The following is a 19333-nucleotide window of genomic DNA, read 5'->3' on the forward strand; positions in this document are numbered from 1 at the left end:
ATGGCCCTGTCTTAAAGAGCTGGGCAATTCAAGAGAAACAGAATGCGCAGTAGTAACTATCAAATGAAACACTTTCCAAGTACTGAAATAATGGAAAATAAACTGATGATCAGTCCATGCTACCACAAGGTTGCTTCTCAATACACAAATCCTGACCAAATACCAAAAAAGCCAAGTAAGAAAATATAAGCAAGTTCAAAACAGGGTATTAAAACTATTTCTTTCAGTGAAGACCAACCAGTCCCTTTGTGTACACATTTAGTTTTATTGTAACAAAGCAACTTGTACACTTTAACGTTTAAAACTGAGCATCTTTCTTTCCTTTCCAGTGAAACAAAAAAAAAAAAAAAAGAATTTAAAAATAAACAAGAACAAAATTACAATAGAGAATGTCAATTCCAAATAAGATCCTACAGGTTCTGCTGATTCTCCATCAAGTGGCAGGGCTCAAAGTCATCATTAGGAGAAGATTTTATTTTAAAAGTGTCATCTTAAACTGCAAGGATGTTTGTTAAACATCACAATTAAACATGCCAAAGGAGAAGAAGCCATGTTGTCAAAATGCCCACTTAACCCACCCAAACATCTGAAACCCACCCCCGCTGACCTTCTATAACCCCATTTTTTTTTATTTTTTTATTTTTTTTTAAACAAGAGAAAGTAGACAGATACATGTTGGTAAATGCTAACTGTCCATATTCACATAGAGACACAGTGTAATCTCTGAGCCCAATATACAGAGAAAGAAGGAAAAAAGCTAGATTCTATGCACTACTACACAGGGGCCTAGCACTCTTCAGCTTCCAGCAGAGTGAAGGGAGCAGAAGGTTTTCTTTTTTCCCACAGAACATGGTGTGTTGATTCCATAAACAGTTTTTGTTTTGAGACAGAAAGGGATAAAAAGGAACTTGAAACAGAAACGGGCAGATTCTTTTCCACTGTATTCTGCTCAAGGTATTTCCCCCAAAATAAATTGTGAACCATGGTGTAGAGGAGAGAAAAAGAGACCTCAAGAGAACAAGGCGACTGAGCACAAGAAAAAAAAGACAGCAACTTGCTCCCAGGGACTGGAGAAAAATTAAAAAGGTAAAAAGGGGGGGTTGGAATCCATCAGTGTTCAATTAGTCATCTTCTCCTTCATCCTCCTGTTGAAAGATAAGCAACAATTAAAAATATAATCACTAAACTTGCATAACACTGACTTTCAAATGCAATAACCAGAATGTTTCGCTACCCTAGAGACTATAGCCCTATGGTATTACTCATAGGATGCTGTAAAGTTGATCTCTCTCCCTCTTCACTAAGGAGTAGTAACACTTGCTGTGAGTACATACATAGGAGTCAGTTAATACCGGACTTAGAATTGCTACCAATGTTAATATAAATTTAACACCTAAAAAAATTGAAAGGTTTCCTTGACTCCCTCCCTCCCCCTTTTGAACTCTGAAGGTAAAATGCTTCATCTTTCAGATGCTAACACACTTAGTAACACAACACAGCCCAATATTTTGCATTTAACTGGGGAATTCTAAGAGACAGGATTACAGAAGTATGTTTACACACCCAGGGAAGTTAGGCTACTGCTTATACTCAAAGATGCCTGAGATTATCTTTCTCTTCTTTCGCTCATGGAAATATAACAGTAAAGTGGCAGCACGTGTGGTTTTAACCACCATTTGGCTCTATGGCAAAGAGCATCTAGAGCATCCCTTACATCTCAACAAAAGTAATTTTTGCTACTGAAGTTAAGACAGATCATGCCCAATTACCAGGAACAAAAGTTTTAAGTTTTATATTATCAACATCTTGAATGCTGTCTCTGGAATCCAACTTACTACTAAAGGAAATTTCTAATTCCTGAACTCAGAGACAGATTTCATATGTAGCTGACAATAAGCCAAAATAAACTAATAGGTGGGAGGATGACAGAACTAGATACATCAATAAAGCTAATTAGAAGTAAAGTCTTGCTAGAATGTTCACTAGTTAATAAGAATTTCATTAAACTAGACCAGACACTAATATTTTAATTCTTCTAGAGCACTTTCCTTCCAAGTTTACTAAAGCTACTTATTTGCACTTTCACATGCACAAACACACTTCTCACTGTGTTGGAAGTTCAGGTAGTAACAGTTCTGCTTCACCTCTCAAAAAACGTTACGAGTGATTGTACAGAATGAGAACTACTTTACCTTTGCAACAATTACTCATTGTTCTTACAAGAAGTTTCCTCTTATAAATCTATTCAATTCTCATACACCAGAGAAATTGAAAGAATAAGGGATAAGAGAGCTCACCTCTCCTTCCTCTCCCTCATCATCATCTTCATCTTCCTCCCCCTCATCTTCATCACCTTCTTCATCAATATCCTCCAATCCCTCTTCCTCTTCATCGTCGTCATCGTCCTCCTCTCCCTCCCCTTCTTCATCATCCATATCAGGAACCTTAAAGACACATATGCAACATTAACTACAGTGATCAAATTCACTTTTACTTGCACAGTGCTATCATGGCTACGGATAAGCAGCTCAGTGCTATAGTTACCAAGTAGTACTGTAACGGATTTGGCCAGATGTCATCCTTGATGACTTCTCCTAGTTCATCAGCCCCTGCATCAGAGTGGTCAGTGAACCAGGTAAAGAAACTTTCTGGCTCTTCATGCTGCCTCTTCCTACTGGCTTTGTTCTGTGTCTGGCTTGAACGCTTTGTCAGATCCTGGAAAGAAAGTTAAGAAATTCCCTAAAAAAGTGCTCTCTACATGGCCATTTTTCAACAAGCACCATTTAGAAAAGTACTTGGCTAAACAACCACAAGAAGTCATTTACTCCCTTCTTCAGGGAAAAATGTTTAGGAAACATTTGGGACCCAAAGGACTCACAGCAAAAGACACCACTCAGCCATGTGGCCTAACTGCATTTCTCATGAAGAGGACCCAACAACAGTAAAAACACCTCTGTTTCCTTTAACGGTCTCTGCTGAAATACTGAAAACTCAACAGGACCTTGGGCTTTATGCTTCCCCATCGTAGGGGATCACAAGTGTGACAGGTGATTAATGAAATATTAAGGCTTCTCAAAGTCTAAACGCTCAACTACCATATACACATGTTTTAAGAAACACTGTCTCCAGGCATCTAAGCTCTAACTCAATAGTGGGATAAAGAACTTCCTATCCTTCTTATCCTTTGAAATTTTCAGGCCATTCTTTGCAGGAAATACAGACCACCACACAAACCACTAAAACATCTGGTCACAAGAACATACAAGTCCTGCCACCTACCACCTTACTCCAGAAGTTAGATACGTTTTCAACAATCTGTTCCCTTAAATCTGAAAAGATGTAACTAGCCACTATTTAAATCCATGCTTTCTTTGATCATATGGTAATTCCAAACTTCCATTATTTGTTTTCTTGATAGAATCTTAACATTTGTAAGTTTACATTGTTTAATGAAGAACAATACCAGAATTTGCATGAATTTTGCCATATGTTGTAAAAATCATTCAGTTAGGTTGTACGGGACCGTAACTTCTGGAAAAGTTCTAGTTCTCAATGAAAAAAGATGAATTTTTCTTCTTGGTCTGAGGGCGACAAAACAAGCAGCAGTTTAACTGCAACCCTCAGCTTTACTTTTAAGTACTCCTTTCAAAACCTTCAGGAGGACATGAAAGTGCTCCCAACTATTATGGAATCTAACTAGAGAACATTAATTTAATTTGAATACTCTCTAGATAAAAGATATGCCCACACTATCTTGTGGTTGCAACTTGTCCAAAGATGTGGTGTCTGGAAGGAGGGAAGGAAAAAAAACCCCACAATCCAGACACCACACCCTGACCTCTGCCCCCAAACCCTGCTACCCAAAGAATTCCTAATTGAAGAATTATCTTAAGGAAACACCACCCACTGTCTAGATCCATTCCAAAGAGAGACAAGCTAATGTAATCGTTAATCTCTCCATCTGGTCATACTTGTACTTTCACTGATGGTGCTAGGCTAAGCAAGAGAATTAACTACAGATCTCCATGTAAATAGTACATTCCAAACTCTGCAAGGTAGGCATGAACTATGTATGTAGAGAAGTGGGGAACAGGTTGGAGAGGGGAAGAGAAAAGAAAGTAGCTCAAGTCAACTACGTAGTAGATGAGCATAACGGTGAAAATGGCTGTTTGAGTAGAGCAGCAATTATCTCTCCCAAAGGCAGATACATACCTTCCCAGATTTCCATTTGATCTCAGTTGATTTTGAAGATGGGTCTCCACTTTCATTCAGGTGAAACTCTTTGGAGAGAACTTTATTTTCAAAGTATGGATTCTCATCAAAATACTGCAATTGAAAGCAAAGAGTTGGAACCACATAACAAATACACACACACCCCCAAGTCAAAACAGATACTACATGGATTAACTAAAGAGACTATATTACAAACTACAGCCTAATACGCAATTACGTTCAAGAAAGCGGCAAAACTGCAAGTGAAGGACTATTTAACATACTTACAAAATCTATTCTGTAACCTGATTTGATATCTTCAAATTCTGTCACCTCAACTCTGGTCAAATAATGCAGTGCCTCCTCATCTTCTTCCCCCAGCAGTGCAGATACTAAAACAAAATCAGTAATCTCACATTAACAAAACTATGAAATTTTTGTCACGGAGATGAACTATAAGTTAATTCTAAGCAAAATTTGAAAAAACACATACTCGCCAGAGCCAACTTGTTCTACCCCCTCCCCCCCCCTTTTTTTTTCTTAAGAGGTAACAACCAAGAAACCACTTGCATTTCCGTGATTTTGCTAAGGTGATATGATTATGTTTGCTTGCTGCAGTACAACATAAAAAAGCAGCAAAAGCTTCTGAATATATCTACCCTTAGAGCTTGGTCTGCCCAATTCAAGCAGTCTACAGGCTTGTTTTTGTTCCCTCAGAAACAGTTTATCATTAGTCCTGACTCCAACCCCCCCCCCCCCCAAAATACAGATTTTTTTTTAAAGGGTCAATTAAAGGAGAAAAGCAGGAAACTTGTTGTTTCAAATATGGGAGGAAAACAACACAGGATTCTAGTGATCAAGATGTTCCTTCCAACAAATACAAGAGGTATAAAGCTTACAGAAATAAATTCTAGGACAAGAAGGAAGTGTTTGCATATGAAGCAGGCTTCTATTTCAATGTATGCTGAGTGACAACTCTAAAAACCCTCAGAGCTGTAAGAGGCTCACATAACAAGCAAGCAAACACTGAAGTCAAATGAACAGAGGAAAAAAATGAAGGCTATTGAGAATATACCTTGTGGGTGGTTGACAAATGTTGTTACCCAGAAATTTGGGATTTTGGCGATCAATTCTGACCTCTTCTGGAAGAATGGTTGGCGGAGTTTGTTGTATTTCTGTTCTACTTTCAAAATTTCCTCACTGGCTTGTTCATTCAGTCTGTAATAGAGAAAGAGATGTTAGCCACAGCGCCACAGGAGAGAGAACTGAAATTTAAAGGAGATAAATCCATTCAGCTTTCAGCTAACTACTGACGATACAATTAAACTAGCCAGCCATGCTCAACAAATGAGGGCTGTCAAACAAAAACCTGAGGCCCAAACCAGTAAACACCATTAAAAAACAAAACAAAACATACTACTAGAAGCAGTCTCATTGATTTAAATGAAGCATTCTTAACACATAGTATGTTTTGCAGCATGACATAAAGGATTGGACCTTTAGTGTGAAGCAAAGGAGTGTTTTAGCTCTCAAACATTTTCCCGCAAAACACCTGTAGAAGGATAACATATAACACTGTCACCTGCTCTTTATAATTTTTGGTCAAGCAGGCATGACTAAAGCAAAGTAAGTTTGTATCCCACACAAGTAGAATCTTAAGACGTAACTCATAACTGGTTTTCTAAAAAGGTAGAGCCGTGATACTTAAGCTGCTTCATATGGTCAGACCCAGTACTCACTTGCAGTTGCTCTAGGACACCGTGCATGGAAATAAGATCCAGCAGAATACTGACATAGAACCCAGAGTTTTGAGATATGGAACTAATGTTCCAGTGATATTTTCTACATATTATTTTACAAGCACGTGGAGGTATAGTAAAAATATTTAAAATAAAAGCTAATTTTTAAAGCAAATTTTCAGTTCTGCTCACAAAGATTAACGCACTTTTGTAAAGTGGCATACATGTTAACTTGAAGCAGCAAATAATATAAACTGTCACAGTGACTTTACAATTTTAAATCAAGTTCCACTTTTTAAATTATACATAGTTAAACAAGAAACCAGGATAGTGCTTCAAATTTTTAATCACACACAAATACTCTTTACACCTAACAGGTCAAAACATAAGCACATCTTGGGGGAGTTTGAAAAGTGAAATCTACTACCGAGAAATATTTAGTGTTTTTATTTAAAGAAAAATTACATTTTAATTTTTGCTAAATCACTCTAAGTTTTTTAATGTTTACCTGTCTATTTCATTCTGTACTTCATCAATGTGTTCAATTGCTTCCTGTTGCTCTTTTTCTGAAAAAGAATTAAAAATGCATCAAAATCCCTTAATTCTGGGGTCAAACAAATCACCTGGAGGGTTTTCCCATAATATATCTCCTAGAGCTCTACTTCGGAAGTGTGGAGATGTTCCTATTGGATTTCATAATGGTTACTAGGCCCCATAAAACTTAAGTTATAGCTCACACTGGAAGCAGCTGAAGTGCTGAAAAGTTTGCTGAAACCAAACTCAATTTGAGTAGGCCACAAAAATTCTCAGCTCACATTCCTCTATACAGTTTTACAAGTCATCTTAAATTATAAGGTGCACCATAATAGATTAATAATTTGATGAAAAAGTTGTAAGTCATATTTTCTAAGCCCAACACATTTGAAGGAACATGCAAGTACTAAACGATTTAGTGAGGACAGCAATATCAATGGAAATAGTGTAACTGGGAACGTACCGCCTTCTAAAAACCCAAAGGCACGTTCAAAAGGAAAGTTTTAAGCCCAAAACTTCAAAGTCACCGTTCGGCAGCTATTTCCTAACCAGAAGTTCCCCTCGGCAAAGTTTGGCGAAGGTCTCGGTGAAAGAGGGGCTGTTTACCCATCGCGCGGGGAGCCGAACGAAGGGCAGCGGGAAGTGGCTGGAGCAGTGCAGCAGCCTCACCGCTCCCCCGGGAAGCTTCCCGCACGGCTCAGCCCCGCGCTCGGCGACAGCTCTCCCCGCGGGGTCGCCACGCCGGGCCGCCCCCGGCCGGATGCGCGGCCCCCTCCCGCTCCGCGGGGGCGGCCAGGTGCGGCAAGCACGTGTGCGAGCGGGCGCAGCACGGCGGCGGGCTGCACGGAGGGAAGGAGGGAGGGGAGCACCGGGCCCTTCCCCCGGCGGCGGCCGGGAGGAAACCCGCGGCGCGGCGCCGGAGCGGCGACCTTTCGAAAGCCGCGGCGGCCGCGCTGGCACGTGGGGAGCGGCGGGCGGCCCCGTCGCCGCGCCGCCCGGGCACCGCGTGGCTCCCCGCGCTGGCAGGCCCCGGCGGCGGAGCCGGCGCCGCTCCATCGCCGCGCGGCGGGGCAGCACCACGCGGCCGCGGCGGCGCCGCCGAGACCAGGAGGCGGCAAAGCATCATGGCGGCGGCGGCGGAGCACAATGAGGCTCCGCGGATGCTGCTCCGGGAGGGGGGCGGGGGGGGGGGTCCCGCTGCTCCGCCAAGGCCGCAGCGCCCCCCGCCCGGCCCCGCCTGCGCCCGTGGGGAAGGAGGCCGGGCCGGGGAGCGGAGACAAAAGGGCGCTAACATGGCCTCCTCCTGCTGCTGCTGGGGCCTGCACATCCGCCCGGCCGACCCCGCGCTCTTCCCGCCTCCGGCCCGGCCGCGGCCCGTGTGGCTGGGGAAAATGGCGGTCGGTGCGGCGCGGTGCGAGGCGGAGGCCGCGGCGGCTGCCGCCATTCCCTTCCCGCACCCGGCCCGGCCTCACCTGAGGTCTCGTCGGCCCCATCGTGGTTGGAGTTCAGCTCCTTCTTACTGACTTTGGCCGCCGGCGCCGACATGTTGGTGGCTGCGGAGCGGAGCGCGGAGGGAGGGGGCTGTAACGGGACTGAGCGGAGGGGGGGCCGGGCACAGACTCCTCCTGCTGCTGCTGCCACCGCTCGGGCTCCCTCCGCCGCCGGGGCGCTCCCGCCTCCTCCGCCCGGACCTGGGGCTCCCGGATAACAGGGGCAGCAGCGGCGCTCGCACTGCCTCACGCTCTCCACAGCCAGAATCACCACCACCGCCGCCTCCTCCTCCTGCTGCTGCTGCTGGCGAGGGGCGGGCAGCGCGGCGCGCATGCGCAGCAACCCCCCCCTCCGGGGCACGGGGGGGACGGCGGCCGCAGCGCGCAGGCGCACCAGGCCCCCCTCCCGGGCGCTGGGGAGCGGGAGGCGGAAGGCGCAGGCGCGCCCCGCTCGCCTCCTCGGGAGAGGACAAGCGCCCCGCTCCGCGCACGCGCGGACACCGCCTCCCCGCCGCGGGCGGCCCGCGCGCAGCCGCAGAGCGGCCCCTCGCAGGCCCCGCCCCCGTCGACCACCCCACGCTGAGCGCCCATTGGCCGCGCCTAGCGCCCTGAGAGGGAGCGGGGGGCGGGGCTCGGTGCGGAGACACAGAGGACGGCGCGAGAGGCGGGAGAAGGGGGGGGAGGAGAGGAGAGAGCGGGGCGGCGGCGCGCGCAGGTGTGCCTGTGGGGGGTAGGGGGCGCGCGCGCATGCGTGCGCGCGACGCGGCCGTTACCTCCGCGGGCGGCCGCGCGCCCTCGCCCTTGCCGCGCGGCGGCACTGCCTGAGGCGGGGTTGAGGGGAGGCCGCCGTTCGCCAACTGCCTGCTGTCGCTGCCTGGGGGGGGGGCCTCTCTGGAGACAGCGCCAGCAGCTCCCGGAGAGGGTGCGTGAGGTGAGCGCTGCCCTCCACCCCGGCCGTGGCTGGGGGGACGCAGCGGCTCCCACCTCGTTGCGGTGCGGAAAGGCGAGCGCTGCCTCTTGGAGCTGGAACATGACCCAAGGTGATAACTTCAGATGTTACGGTTACGTTTTAAGGGCACGGTGGCCCTGTCAGTCACAGCCCCCCCCCCCTCAGTTAATGTGGGAACACAACTCCAGAAGGTCATGGAGCCCTGCTGCCTGCCAGCACACCTGCCACAACACCAAGAGCTAGCAGCCTTAAAATAACCCTTTTTGCCTCTTTCCTGCCCACCTGTCGTGGAAGAGCTCATTGCAGCTTCATAGTTAGTTAGGTCCATTTTGCACGTAAAGTAACAGCTGAGCCACTCTTGTATCAAAAAACGCAGCATATCATTCCCAGATTAGTATAGGCTAAGAGACAAGTGCAGCTTTGATAAAGTAGGAACTTGCCTTTTGTTATTTGCTTTCCAGTCAGACTACATTCTGTTTCTCCTGTTTCCTTTCCTTGCCTCCTCTTCAAGTTACCCTTCCAATATACTATTCAACAGGGCCTGGATTAGTTCCCTGCCTCCTCAGCAGACTTACTATAGTTTTCTGATTCCTACTCCCACCTGTTGTTTCTGCCTTTAAAAACCCAATTGGTGCTCGCTTCCAAATCCCAACTGCTTTTCCTTTTATATTCCCAGCTGTCACTTCCCACCAGCTATGTCTTTGCTCCATTGCCACCCACAATTGCTGCGGCATGTCCGCAATTCGTATTGTGCTTCCCCATGCAAATAGCAGGAGAGAGGAACTGCCATCCATTAGTTCTCTGTGCTTTCACCTACAGCAGTAATTCCTGCAATGAGCTCTGTTAACTGCTGGATGCAAAAAGTAAGCAAAACACTGCAATGTTAGAAATGCAAAATTATCAACTCCTGTCTCGAGGCCTTCCTGAAACCCATCACACTGAAAAACTTCTCTCATGCTGTCTGCATCTCCCAAGCTTGATTATTATGGATGAATTTACATTTAAAAAAGGTAAGCTCATGTGGTTTTCTTCCTTCAGGTTTCCCTGAAGCCTCTCTATTATGCAGTTGTATCTGTTTAGCTTTCTTTTTCCTCTTTTATCTCCTATAATTTACTATTTATTGTATTCTCTAGATCAGTCTGCGAAGGACCACAAATATCTGAAAATATGGGCCTTATATTTGAAAGTCAATTTCAAGCAGGAATATCATGATCAAAGCAGCATCTGCCTGCTCCCTGCTAGAATCCCTTGTTTATTCTATAAATTACTAGGTATTCCTGAAGTACGTGATTAATATGTTCCCTTGATGTATCTGAAGTCAAGGAATCTTGAACCTTAACTGCCATATTGTTTAAAACAATTCAAGGATTTGTTTATCTTACCCTAAAACTAGCTATTATCCGAGAAAACAGAATGCATTAATTAGAAAGGAGTCAAATTTTATATATTTAATTTTGAGAAAGAAAATACAAACCCATGCTCTGATGCAGTAAGAGAAAGCAAAGATTTTGCTTCTGTTTTAAGAGGAATGACTGTCCTTTCACAGTGTTACTTTCTCTCCTGTTTTGCTCGCTTTCTTTCATTTAGCACTTGTGATGTGCTGTTCTCAGCTTCCTAATTTTTCTCCTCTTCCTCATTTTTCTTCGTCAGAAAAGTTATGTTACCATCAGTACTCTTTCTCCAATCATCCATCCTTCTACTCCAACTGACCAGTTAAAATTACTTTAACAGCCTGTATTTTCTACTTTTTGAAAGAGAACTTAGATGGCAGTTGAACTGCTTAAGCGAAGTTCTGGGTACATTTCATTAAATGTCTCAAAACAACAGGTGCTTACATGTTCCTGGGGTTTGGCTCAAAGAATTTGACAACATTTCACAGAATAATGTCCTCTCTGCACTCTCCTCCCAGAACAGGTCAATAGCTTTTTGCATCTTGCTTTATAGAGATACAAAGAAGTAAAACTAAGCCACAGAGTTAGAATAGTTTCTGAGCTCTAGGAAGGATGAGAGCAGAGCACACAGCAGCTTTTGCAGCTGAATTGATTTACTGTTTGTTCTTGCTGCATTGTTAACATGTATGCTCAGGAGGAACATGACTCAAATATTTGTGAAGAAGCAAGTAGCAGCACAAGTCTCAGCTCAGTCTGAAACTGTTCTTCTGTTTTGGTATCTGAAAGTCCATGTAGTTTTATTAGAAAAAGAAAGAAAATGGCATCTAGGTACTATAAAGCCTTGGTTTTACATGAGTTATCTGCTGTTTTACAAGATTTTTTCAGAAACAACACGTGACACTTCATAGGCAACTGTGTGTTTAATATCCCTGATACTATAAAAATATAAATATTATGCGTTTAATAGATACAAATATTCAGTCACCTCCTTTCACTACTTTCCAATATTTTTCATTACCTGCAACTGACATCTAAGGCAGTTTCAGTCCCTGAATAACTGCTGAGGGGTTAGAGTGGGGGGGGGGGGGAGGTTATACTCCTATGATATACGGGATGTGTTGGTGTAATTAGAGAAGATGATGTCCCCATTCTCTCACCTTCTCCTTAAAGGCTTTTCTCAGTTCTGATTACATCAAATATAATAGGACAGTAACATTTTTTTCCTGAATTACACTATTTAATACTTATTCTGCCTACATCACAAATAGCTCTTTTCCCTCAATGTTACAGCGGTAATATTCCTGCTCCTGTTTGAACTTCAGGTTGTGCGGTAAAGGCTGCAAAAATATATTGTATCTGGTATCTTTCAAACTCACTGCAAGAGTACTCCAGTGCTGACAAGTAAGGGAGTTAGATCTTTGCAGCCATCAGGATGGCAGTGACTTTGTCAGACAAGTAAAGAGAATTTGTTTCCATTTTCCTTTATGGGTATCTGGGGTTTTGGGGGCAGTTGATAATGATTAATGACCCTAGAATTCACATAGAGTGTAGCAGTAATATCTTAAATATATACAATCAATCATTTTGATTCTGAAGGATTCCAAAATAGGGAAATGTATTTGCAGAAATCACTTTACTTACTACTGATATGTGGAACATCACTGCTGTTAAACAGCAATCTTATTTTTCAGTTAAAGATAGGAAGTAAAGAAAGAAAGTTCTCCAGCCAAAACTTCGGGGGGACTTATATAATAAGAATACAGTCACCGTACTGGAGTTTTGCCAGGACAAGGGGACTACCATCCTGCTCTGTAATTGATTCAAAATAAGATAATATCATACATGTTTTCAAGAATGGAAAAAACAAGGCCTTTTCATAAAGATGATCTCAGATTTGCTCCTTAATGTAAAAGCTCAGCTCTCACAATATTTCTTTCCTTAGCTAGGTATGCTGCTACAAGACAGAGACATAACTCGTAATCATGTTTAGTTTCTGGAATGTCAAGTCAGCTGTGAATTTTAAACACAGACCTCTGATTTGGGGAGTGAAACAGGAAAATGTGCTAAATCCTCTCAAATACAATGTAATGATGTGTGAAGAAAAGAGTAAATTTCCTTCTAAATATTCGTGCCATGCAAAATGAGCATACGTAAAGTTATGCAAGTCAATATAATTAATAGCAACTTCTATTTTTATAGAGCCTTCCATCCCCAAGAACTCACAGCCTTTACAGAAATTATGGTAGAAAAATGTAAAACAAGGATCATTTTACCTGCTGCTGAAATGCAAACAACTGCTTAAAAATTACACATCTATGCTGGGAGCCTCGTCCTCCGCAAAAAGCTTGCAGGCTCAGGCTATATACTAGGAACAAAGATCCCCCCTTGGAGTACAAGACGAAATTTTTAAAAGTATATGAAAGCTTCTAAATTACTTAGTACTCCAGTGAGGCGAAGGCTGCAAAACATCTCAAGAACACATAAGGATGTACTTGATAGTAAAGTCTGACTGGCATATCAGTGCTTACTCTGAGCAGCAGGCAGAGACGCTCCGGCTGGTTTGCTGCATGTAATCAGTTTGACAGCCCCCAGGAATTGCCGAGTCTCCATGACCCTGGAAAGAGAGTTTGGCACATATATTAAACAGGCAAATACCTCCCCTCCAACTGTTTATTCATCTCCGCTAGTCACAGACCTTCCCAGTCAGGCACTCGCATGGGGACTGAATGGTTAGATAATGACTGAAGAATCCTCCACGTGTCCTCACAGTTGTTGCAGTCTAAACCCTCGGATGAAAATATTTCTGGGTTGATAACTGCCTTTCAAGCAGCATGGTGATTCAGTAACACAGACAACAGGGAGCGACTAATATTATATAGTTAATAAATCCAGTGATTCTCTTTGAAAAAAAATTTTTTTAAGTTCTCATTAGACAGTTAACTAAATCTGATTTTTATTTTTCCTACACCAACGTTTTTAAATTAGCAGAGCACTTGCCTATAATCTATGGAGAGCTAGATGGTCACGTAACACTTGTTCTCATTGCTTCCAGATGCTTGAGACATAAAGAGAGAATCAAAATATTAAAAAATTAAATGAAATTGAAAGTCAGTTAAACTTAAGGCACTTCTGAACATGAGATACAAGCTTTTAAGATATGAAGGTACTGATGAGTGTTTTATTCAGATTTTGCACGTAAGCCATCTGCGCGGCTGTGAAAGTGGTGTACAGTTGTGAATGGTGCAGGGAATTGATATGTGTCTTCCAGAATAAAAGGTGAAGTTGCTTATTGGAAAATTCACTATTAAATTATACTCTGTATTGTGAAATTAAGAGTCCCTGCCCAAAGAGTCATTTAATTGGAGGGGCTCCCCACCTTCTCCTTGACTTTCATTCAGATTTTATATCTCAGACACTGATGATGTCCTGTTTCTTGGCTCAGATGGAGCCCTGCACCTGTAACTGTTGACTGACTGACATCAGACACATACATAGATGCTGTTATTAATCCAGCACTATTAAATTGCATTTTTTTAAAAGCAAAAATCTTTAAATATCAACTTGGCCCCAAATGTGTTACCACCACTTCCAGATGTGGACATCCATTTCCTTTTGCCTGAGGAGTTTGCAGTCCCAGTCAGGATCTGAAACGTACAAAAGCTTTTGTTTGAAAACACAAAACGGCATATGTAAATGTGGCCCTTCAACGTTTGCAACACCTGCAGGGTGTTGCAAGGGCAGATATTTAGATTTTATTAATGCCTTCACACCAAGGGATGTTCTAACCTTATCAGTAGCGTTACACAATTACTAGTTTTGTAGGACAGTATCCATCATGTGCTGAGGCAATGGAAGACTTTAACCCAATTTAATACAGCTTGAACAGTTTTGTAGTAAATGTCTGAAGAACAAGTGGTTTACCTGGAATCATCTGGTGATTACGTATCTGTTGTGGTTGGTTTTGTATTTAGACATTATTCTACTACATACCTTCCTGACTGATGAACGCTCTAAAGAGAATTTCTTGGAAGAAAGGACCACTTACAAGAAGAGGTATCCTAGGTAGAATGATCAGTCACAAATAGAGACACTTTCAAACTGGCATACTGCAATATTTATACTAGGAGTTATTCTAGATTAGCTGGGCCAACCACACTTCTATGCAGAAGGCCCTGACATAATTCACATGGGGAAATAGCTACTAGTCCCGTTTCCTTCAGTGGTGTTCTGTCTCAAGAAAGGCTCTAATTTCAGCACAGCTAGGGCAGAGGTCTCATCCTAGATGGAGTCTTTCTAACTACACACAGCAGATACAGATCAAAATGATACAGATCAGAAGTTTCAGTATTATAACTTGTATGAATGCCGATATGAAGTTTTAGGATAACTAAGCAGTTGGAGGTAGAACACTGTAGAGGTCTGGGACAAACTATACTTTGGTCTTCTGCAGGTTTTCCTGAAGGAGACTTTCAGATGAGTCACTCCCTCCTCTCCACTCATGGGAAAATTAAGAGGGAGCCAGGTTTTCCACAAATAGAATTTAAGTGTTTGCTTTCCAGGATTTTAACTCTGGCCAATTCCTGAAAATCTTATTTATCTTCTCTTCAGTCTTATGTCAGGAAAATTCTTGTTGACTTTTAAACAAGATTGAGTAACACCTCAGGATTTGGCCCCTCATGAATAGCAGTGAAGACACAAACTTTACGTGTCTCCTGTCCATTCTCCCTGTTACCAAGTGGCAGCTGTTTTTGTGGGAATCATGAAAGACTTCCCTTGTTATGGAGAGAAACTACTGATATTTGCATTCTCAGGGGGAGCAACCTGTTTCTATCCAGGAAATATTAGATTAAAATAAACACACAGAACATTGCTCAGTGAAGAGTGAGGACATTATTTAAAATCTTTAGTTTCAAGTTGGCATTATTCAAACATTTGCAGTGTGTCTCGAGTCTTGCGTAGGAGTATAGTGACAGAAAAGGTGAAACAAAGGAAAATAGGTAGGAATCTGTCATATACAGGTTTTTGCTATAATAATATATTGTACATATTATTGCTTTCACCTGAGAATGTCAAAGCACATTAAAAAAATCTAGTTAAATATAAAAAGCTCTGTGGGAAGTAATTCTTTTATTGATAGATTGACTTAGTATCCTCATTAGAGCCAGAGCCAGCACTCAGGAATAGAACTAGTCTCCAACTTTAACTACATAAAATGCTGCATATGTAGCCAACAGTGAAGATCTGCAAGTGGAATTTGGTTAATTGTGTCAGTCTGTAGGAAGGCTTATTATTTGTTGGTATTGCAATAGCTCCGAGAGTCCTGAGAGCTCTGAGACTAAAGATCCCTTTGTGCAAGGTGCTATCAGAACACAAAACAGAAAGGTGGTTCTGGCTTGGAAGAACGTAAAGTCTTTCAGGGCATAGTTTGACAAATGTTTTTGGTAGAAGTCCCTGCCTATGCATTCCCCATCATACATTCCTCCTCTCCTCCCTGTCACATTATCCCTGAATTGTGCTAGTGCAATTTTTTGTCCAGCCCCATGCTAAACTGAATCAGGAAACTGATTTCGATTAAGTAATTCACATAAAAAAACATCTATTTTTAACTCAGATCTGTTACAGGTGCATGAACAGTGTTAGAAGAAAGCAGGTCGCTTGAAGGCAGGAACGAATGAGAAGAGGGTAAGGAACAGGTTGCCCAAGTCTTGTTTATTTAGGGGAAATGTTTGTCAAACTGTGCCCTTAACTTAGCCTAACCCTGACAAAGTTGCAATTGTAGCTAGTGTGAAAACCAGCATTTTTTTTTTTTTGTTAGCTTTGTTTAAATTAATACAAGCAAGTGGAACATACCAATCTATGGAAATAGCAGAACTGTCATCTCAGGTGATGTAAAAGTTTTCAGAGTAGAATTTCACATCAGTTACAAGGTCATCTTTCCCCTTTTGGATTCAGAAATAACTACGCTCAGAAGCATACAAAGGAAATAGCTTTCAACTCCATGTTTGCTTTTGTAGTGGTATGACTGGAAAATAATTTCATCTGCATTTAAAAGAGGGGCAAAACCTCTTTGTTAGGAGAAAAAAAATAAATAGAGACCATTTCCCTCCCACCACAATTGTACATCTGTTATCTGACTCACCACTTCTGTGATTTCTTCTGGCAGCATTAGTTTTATTGCACTGGAAATTCAAGCGTGTGAAAATAGTCCCTATTTTCAGATTACTCTGCTCACTGTTTTGTTCAGGTCAGTATTCCTTCCTTTAGATGTTTGGAACTAAACATTCAGAAAATACTGGATATTGCTGTTCTTAAGCCTTGTGAGAAGGACCAGCACAGTAGAAGGGAAGGGGGGAGGGAAGGGAAAGGAGAAGTGAAAGGGGAGGAGAGTCCATATCTGAAGAGAGACTCCAGACTAGAGAAATTTTACTGACATCCATTCAGTATCCAGCCGGGTCTCCTTCAAGGGCTTTTACTGAGATCCAAAGACTCTGGCAATTCACAGAGGCATTTACATGCAACATTGCCCTCTGGGAGCAAAGGTATAACTGTACTCCTGGATAATAATAACAAAGAATACTACCAGACTCCTATTGAAATGTCAACCAGGCACTACTGTTCTAGAGAGTAACAAAGAGATGCTAATATAATTAATTATGAAGCCTCAGTAGCCTCATTAACACATCTTTAGTGCCCAGATCTTTGAAAATCAGCTGTATAAAGTGAGTGTCAGAGTTAATTCCTTATAAATTGCCTCCCCCCACATCCCAGCGCTGCAGCAAGTTCTCTCAGGCCTTGTTGATGCTAAGAAATACAGGTTTTAGTATTGATGCAGTTGTACTGGTGTTATTAAAGGTATAGGCTGTTGTATAAGCAGGAGTTTGTCAGGATAGAATGGAGCAAAATAAAAATGCCTGTAGGCAACACATTTCCACAACTGGTAGCACAAATAGGAAAAGTTTGAATCATTCGATTAACTGGAAAATTAAGGACAAAAGAAAAACAGGAATGAAAGATGTCACATGTTTTGGCATTAAAATGTTTCCAGACTTTTTTTTTTTTTTTTTTTTTTTGAGGATCACAGCCAGTTTATAGCACTCTTCTCCTACTGCTTCTACCACTGCATTTCAGCTCCAGACTTCATTCCAATGTATGCTCCCACCCCATCACTCCAGTTTATGGATATTTGTTTCAATAGGCTTAGGCTGCAGGGAGTTCCAAGACTGGCACGTAATTGGTGCAATGGTGTCTTTTACATTTCTCCAGAAAGCCACATTCATACCTTCTTGTGCCCTGTTTTGTCATGATCTCACACCAATTTCTTCTTTTCCTGAATTAGACTGAGGTCACTACTGGTCTTGGGCTCCCTACACACATACACTGAAGGAAAAACTACACGAGCTGGATATGCTGGGGGTTCGTTCTGTTACTGCTCAATATCAGGCTACTATCATACAATCCTGCTAAAGGGTATAAGGGTGCTGTCTTTTAGAGGAGATAAAAAGAAACCGATCATTACAAATCACTCAGCATTTTTTGCAGTAGCAGAAATACACACATTGTTATATCCAATTTATGTAATACACATTGTTATATCCAATTTACCTGTACAGGATATTCTGCCTCCTTTAATATTCCACGTACTTTTGACAAGATGATAATCTTTCTGCTGTGCATAACATTGTAGAATTGCTCTGTGTTTTTGTTTATATAAAATTTTGTAGAGTTGCTCTGTGTGTTTGTTTGTATAATGTCTTCTAGTATCCTTTGGGATCCTTGTTATCTTCAGGATAACATAGACTAATCAAAATGGGATATTTTTATTTGCAATTTCAGAACTGGCTTTCAGACTAAGCATAGAAAGATTTTGCTGGTTTAAATAAAGTGACAATATGCAAACTTTCTAAATGTGATGAAGTTATCAGTAAAAGGAGTTCTTGCAAATGTGACTGTCTTTTCTACTGTGTTTGCTAACATTATGGTAGGAACATGATTTCATTCTTCACTCTTAAATTACGTGTTCCTATCCCAGCAAAGCTTTTACGTACTGAGCAGGTCTCATTCAGTGTTTATATAAATCATGTATAAGAAATTAAAATTGGATGCTTGAAATTAAATACAAACATATATATATATATATATGTGTGCATGTGTATCTTTCTTAGGAGCAATCAAAAACTATTGGGCAAATTCTGCTTACTTATAAGTCTAAATCTGATGGTACTGAGCAGAATGTAACTACATATTTCTGAATGTACTTTTAGAAACAAGTTCTACAAAGGAGAATCAATTTATTCAGACAAATACCACCTGTGTAATGCTTTTTGAGAAAGCCAGGTGCTTTATACATATCAAATAACATCCTAACAACTGTTTGAGGTACTGTAGACATAGCATGAGTTGGTGAGCTGATGCACAGAACAGATAAATAACTTTTAGTCATGCATGATTATTGAATATGGGATTAATTTAAGGGATCCCAGTGCCTTCTGCCATGTTGTTAGCACTGCAAAGGGTTTGCTACCTTTCAGGAGTGGCATGCCAGATTGTATTTTTATTTCTGAGATTAGATGGTGAGCATGCTGGTATAAACTCAGCAGGAACCAGGGGATGCTGTGTTTAAAAAGAGAGAGACACTGCCAATCACCTTATTGACAGCATCTTGCCTCTGTCCAAGGCAGAGGCTCCCAGCTGCCACTGAGTTTGGAGCACCATGACAGCCAGGAACTGGGATCCTCAGCCTTTCACAGATGCCTCTTTCAATATGTCATGGCTCTCGGCCCTGTGCCAGCTCTTACTTGCCATTCAAAATCTGCCTGCACGTGGTCTTTGCGCCCCTACAGTAGCTTGCTGACACCTGCAGTAAAGCAGGCTTTCCCTATGCTCCTTCCCATTCTGGTGATCCTTGGCTAAAATCTTTGTCTCATCATCAAGGTAAGAATTGATATGAGATAGGCAATACCTCTACCGTGTAAAAAAATCATAATATTTACAAGGCTTAAGGGGAAACAAATGCCAAAA

General features: G+C 42.2%; 1 protein-coding gene across 1 annotated transcript; it reads right to left on the bottom strand.

Moving 5' to 3' along the window:
- Positions 1-245: 245 nt before the first annotated feature.
- SET (SET nuclear proto-oncogene) lies at positions 246-8355 on the bottom strand. Its single transcript, XM_026059707.1, has 8 exons — positions 7958-8355; positions 6460-6517; positions 5288-5430; positions 4501-4604; positions 4213-4326; positions 2545-2715; positions 2298-2444; positions 246-1145 (listed from the first exon to the last, which is right to left on the bottom strand). Exons 1-8 carry the CDS (start codon positions 8307-8309, stop codon positions 1122-1124), a joined length of 1113 nt encoding a protein of 370 aa, XP_025915492.1. The 5' UTR covers positions 8310-8355; the 3' UTR covers positions 246-1121.
- Between the last annotated feature and the right edge of the window lie 10978 nt (positions 8356-19333).

This window comes from Apteryx rowi, unplaced genomic scaffold, assembly GCF_003343035.1.
Source record: "Apteryx rowi isolate R43461 unplaced genomic scaffold, aptRow1 scaffold_16, whole genome shotgun sequence".
NCBI lineage: Eukaryota > Metazoa > Chordata > Aves > Apterygiformes > Apterygidae > Apteryx > Apteryx rowi.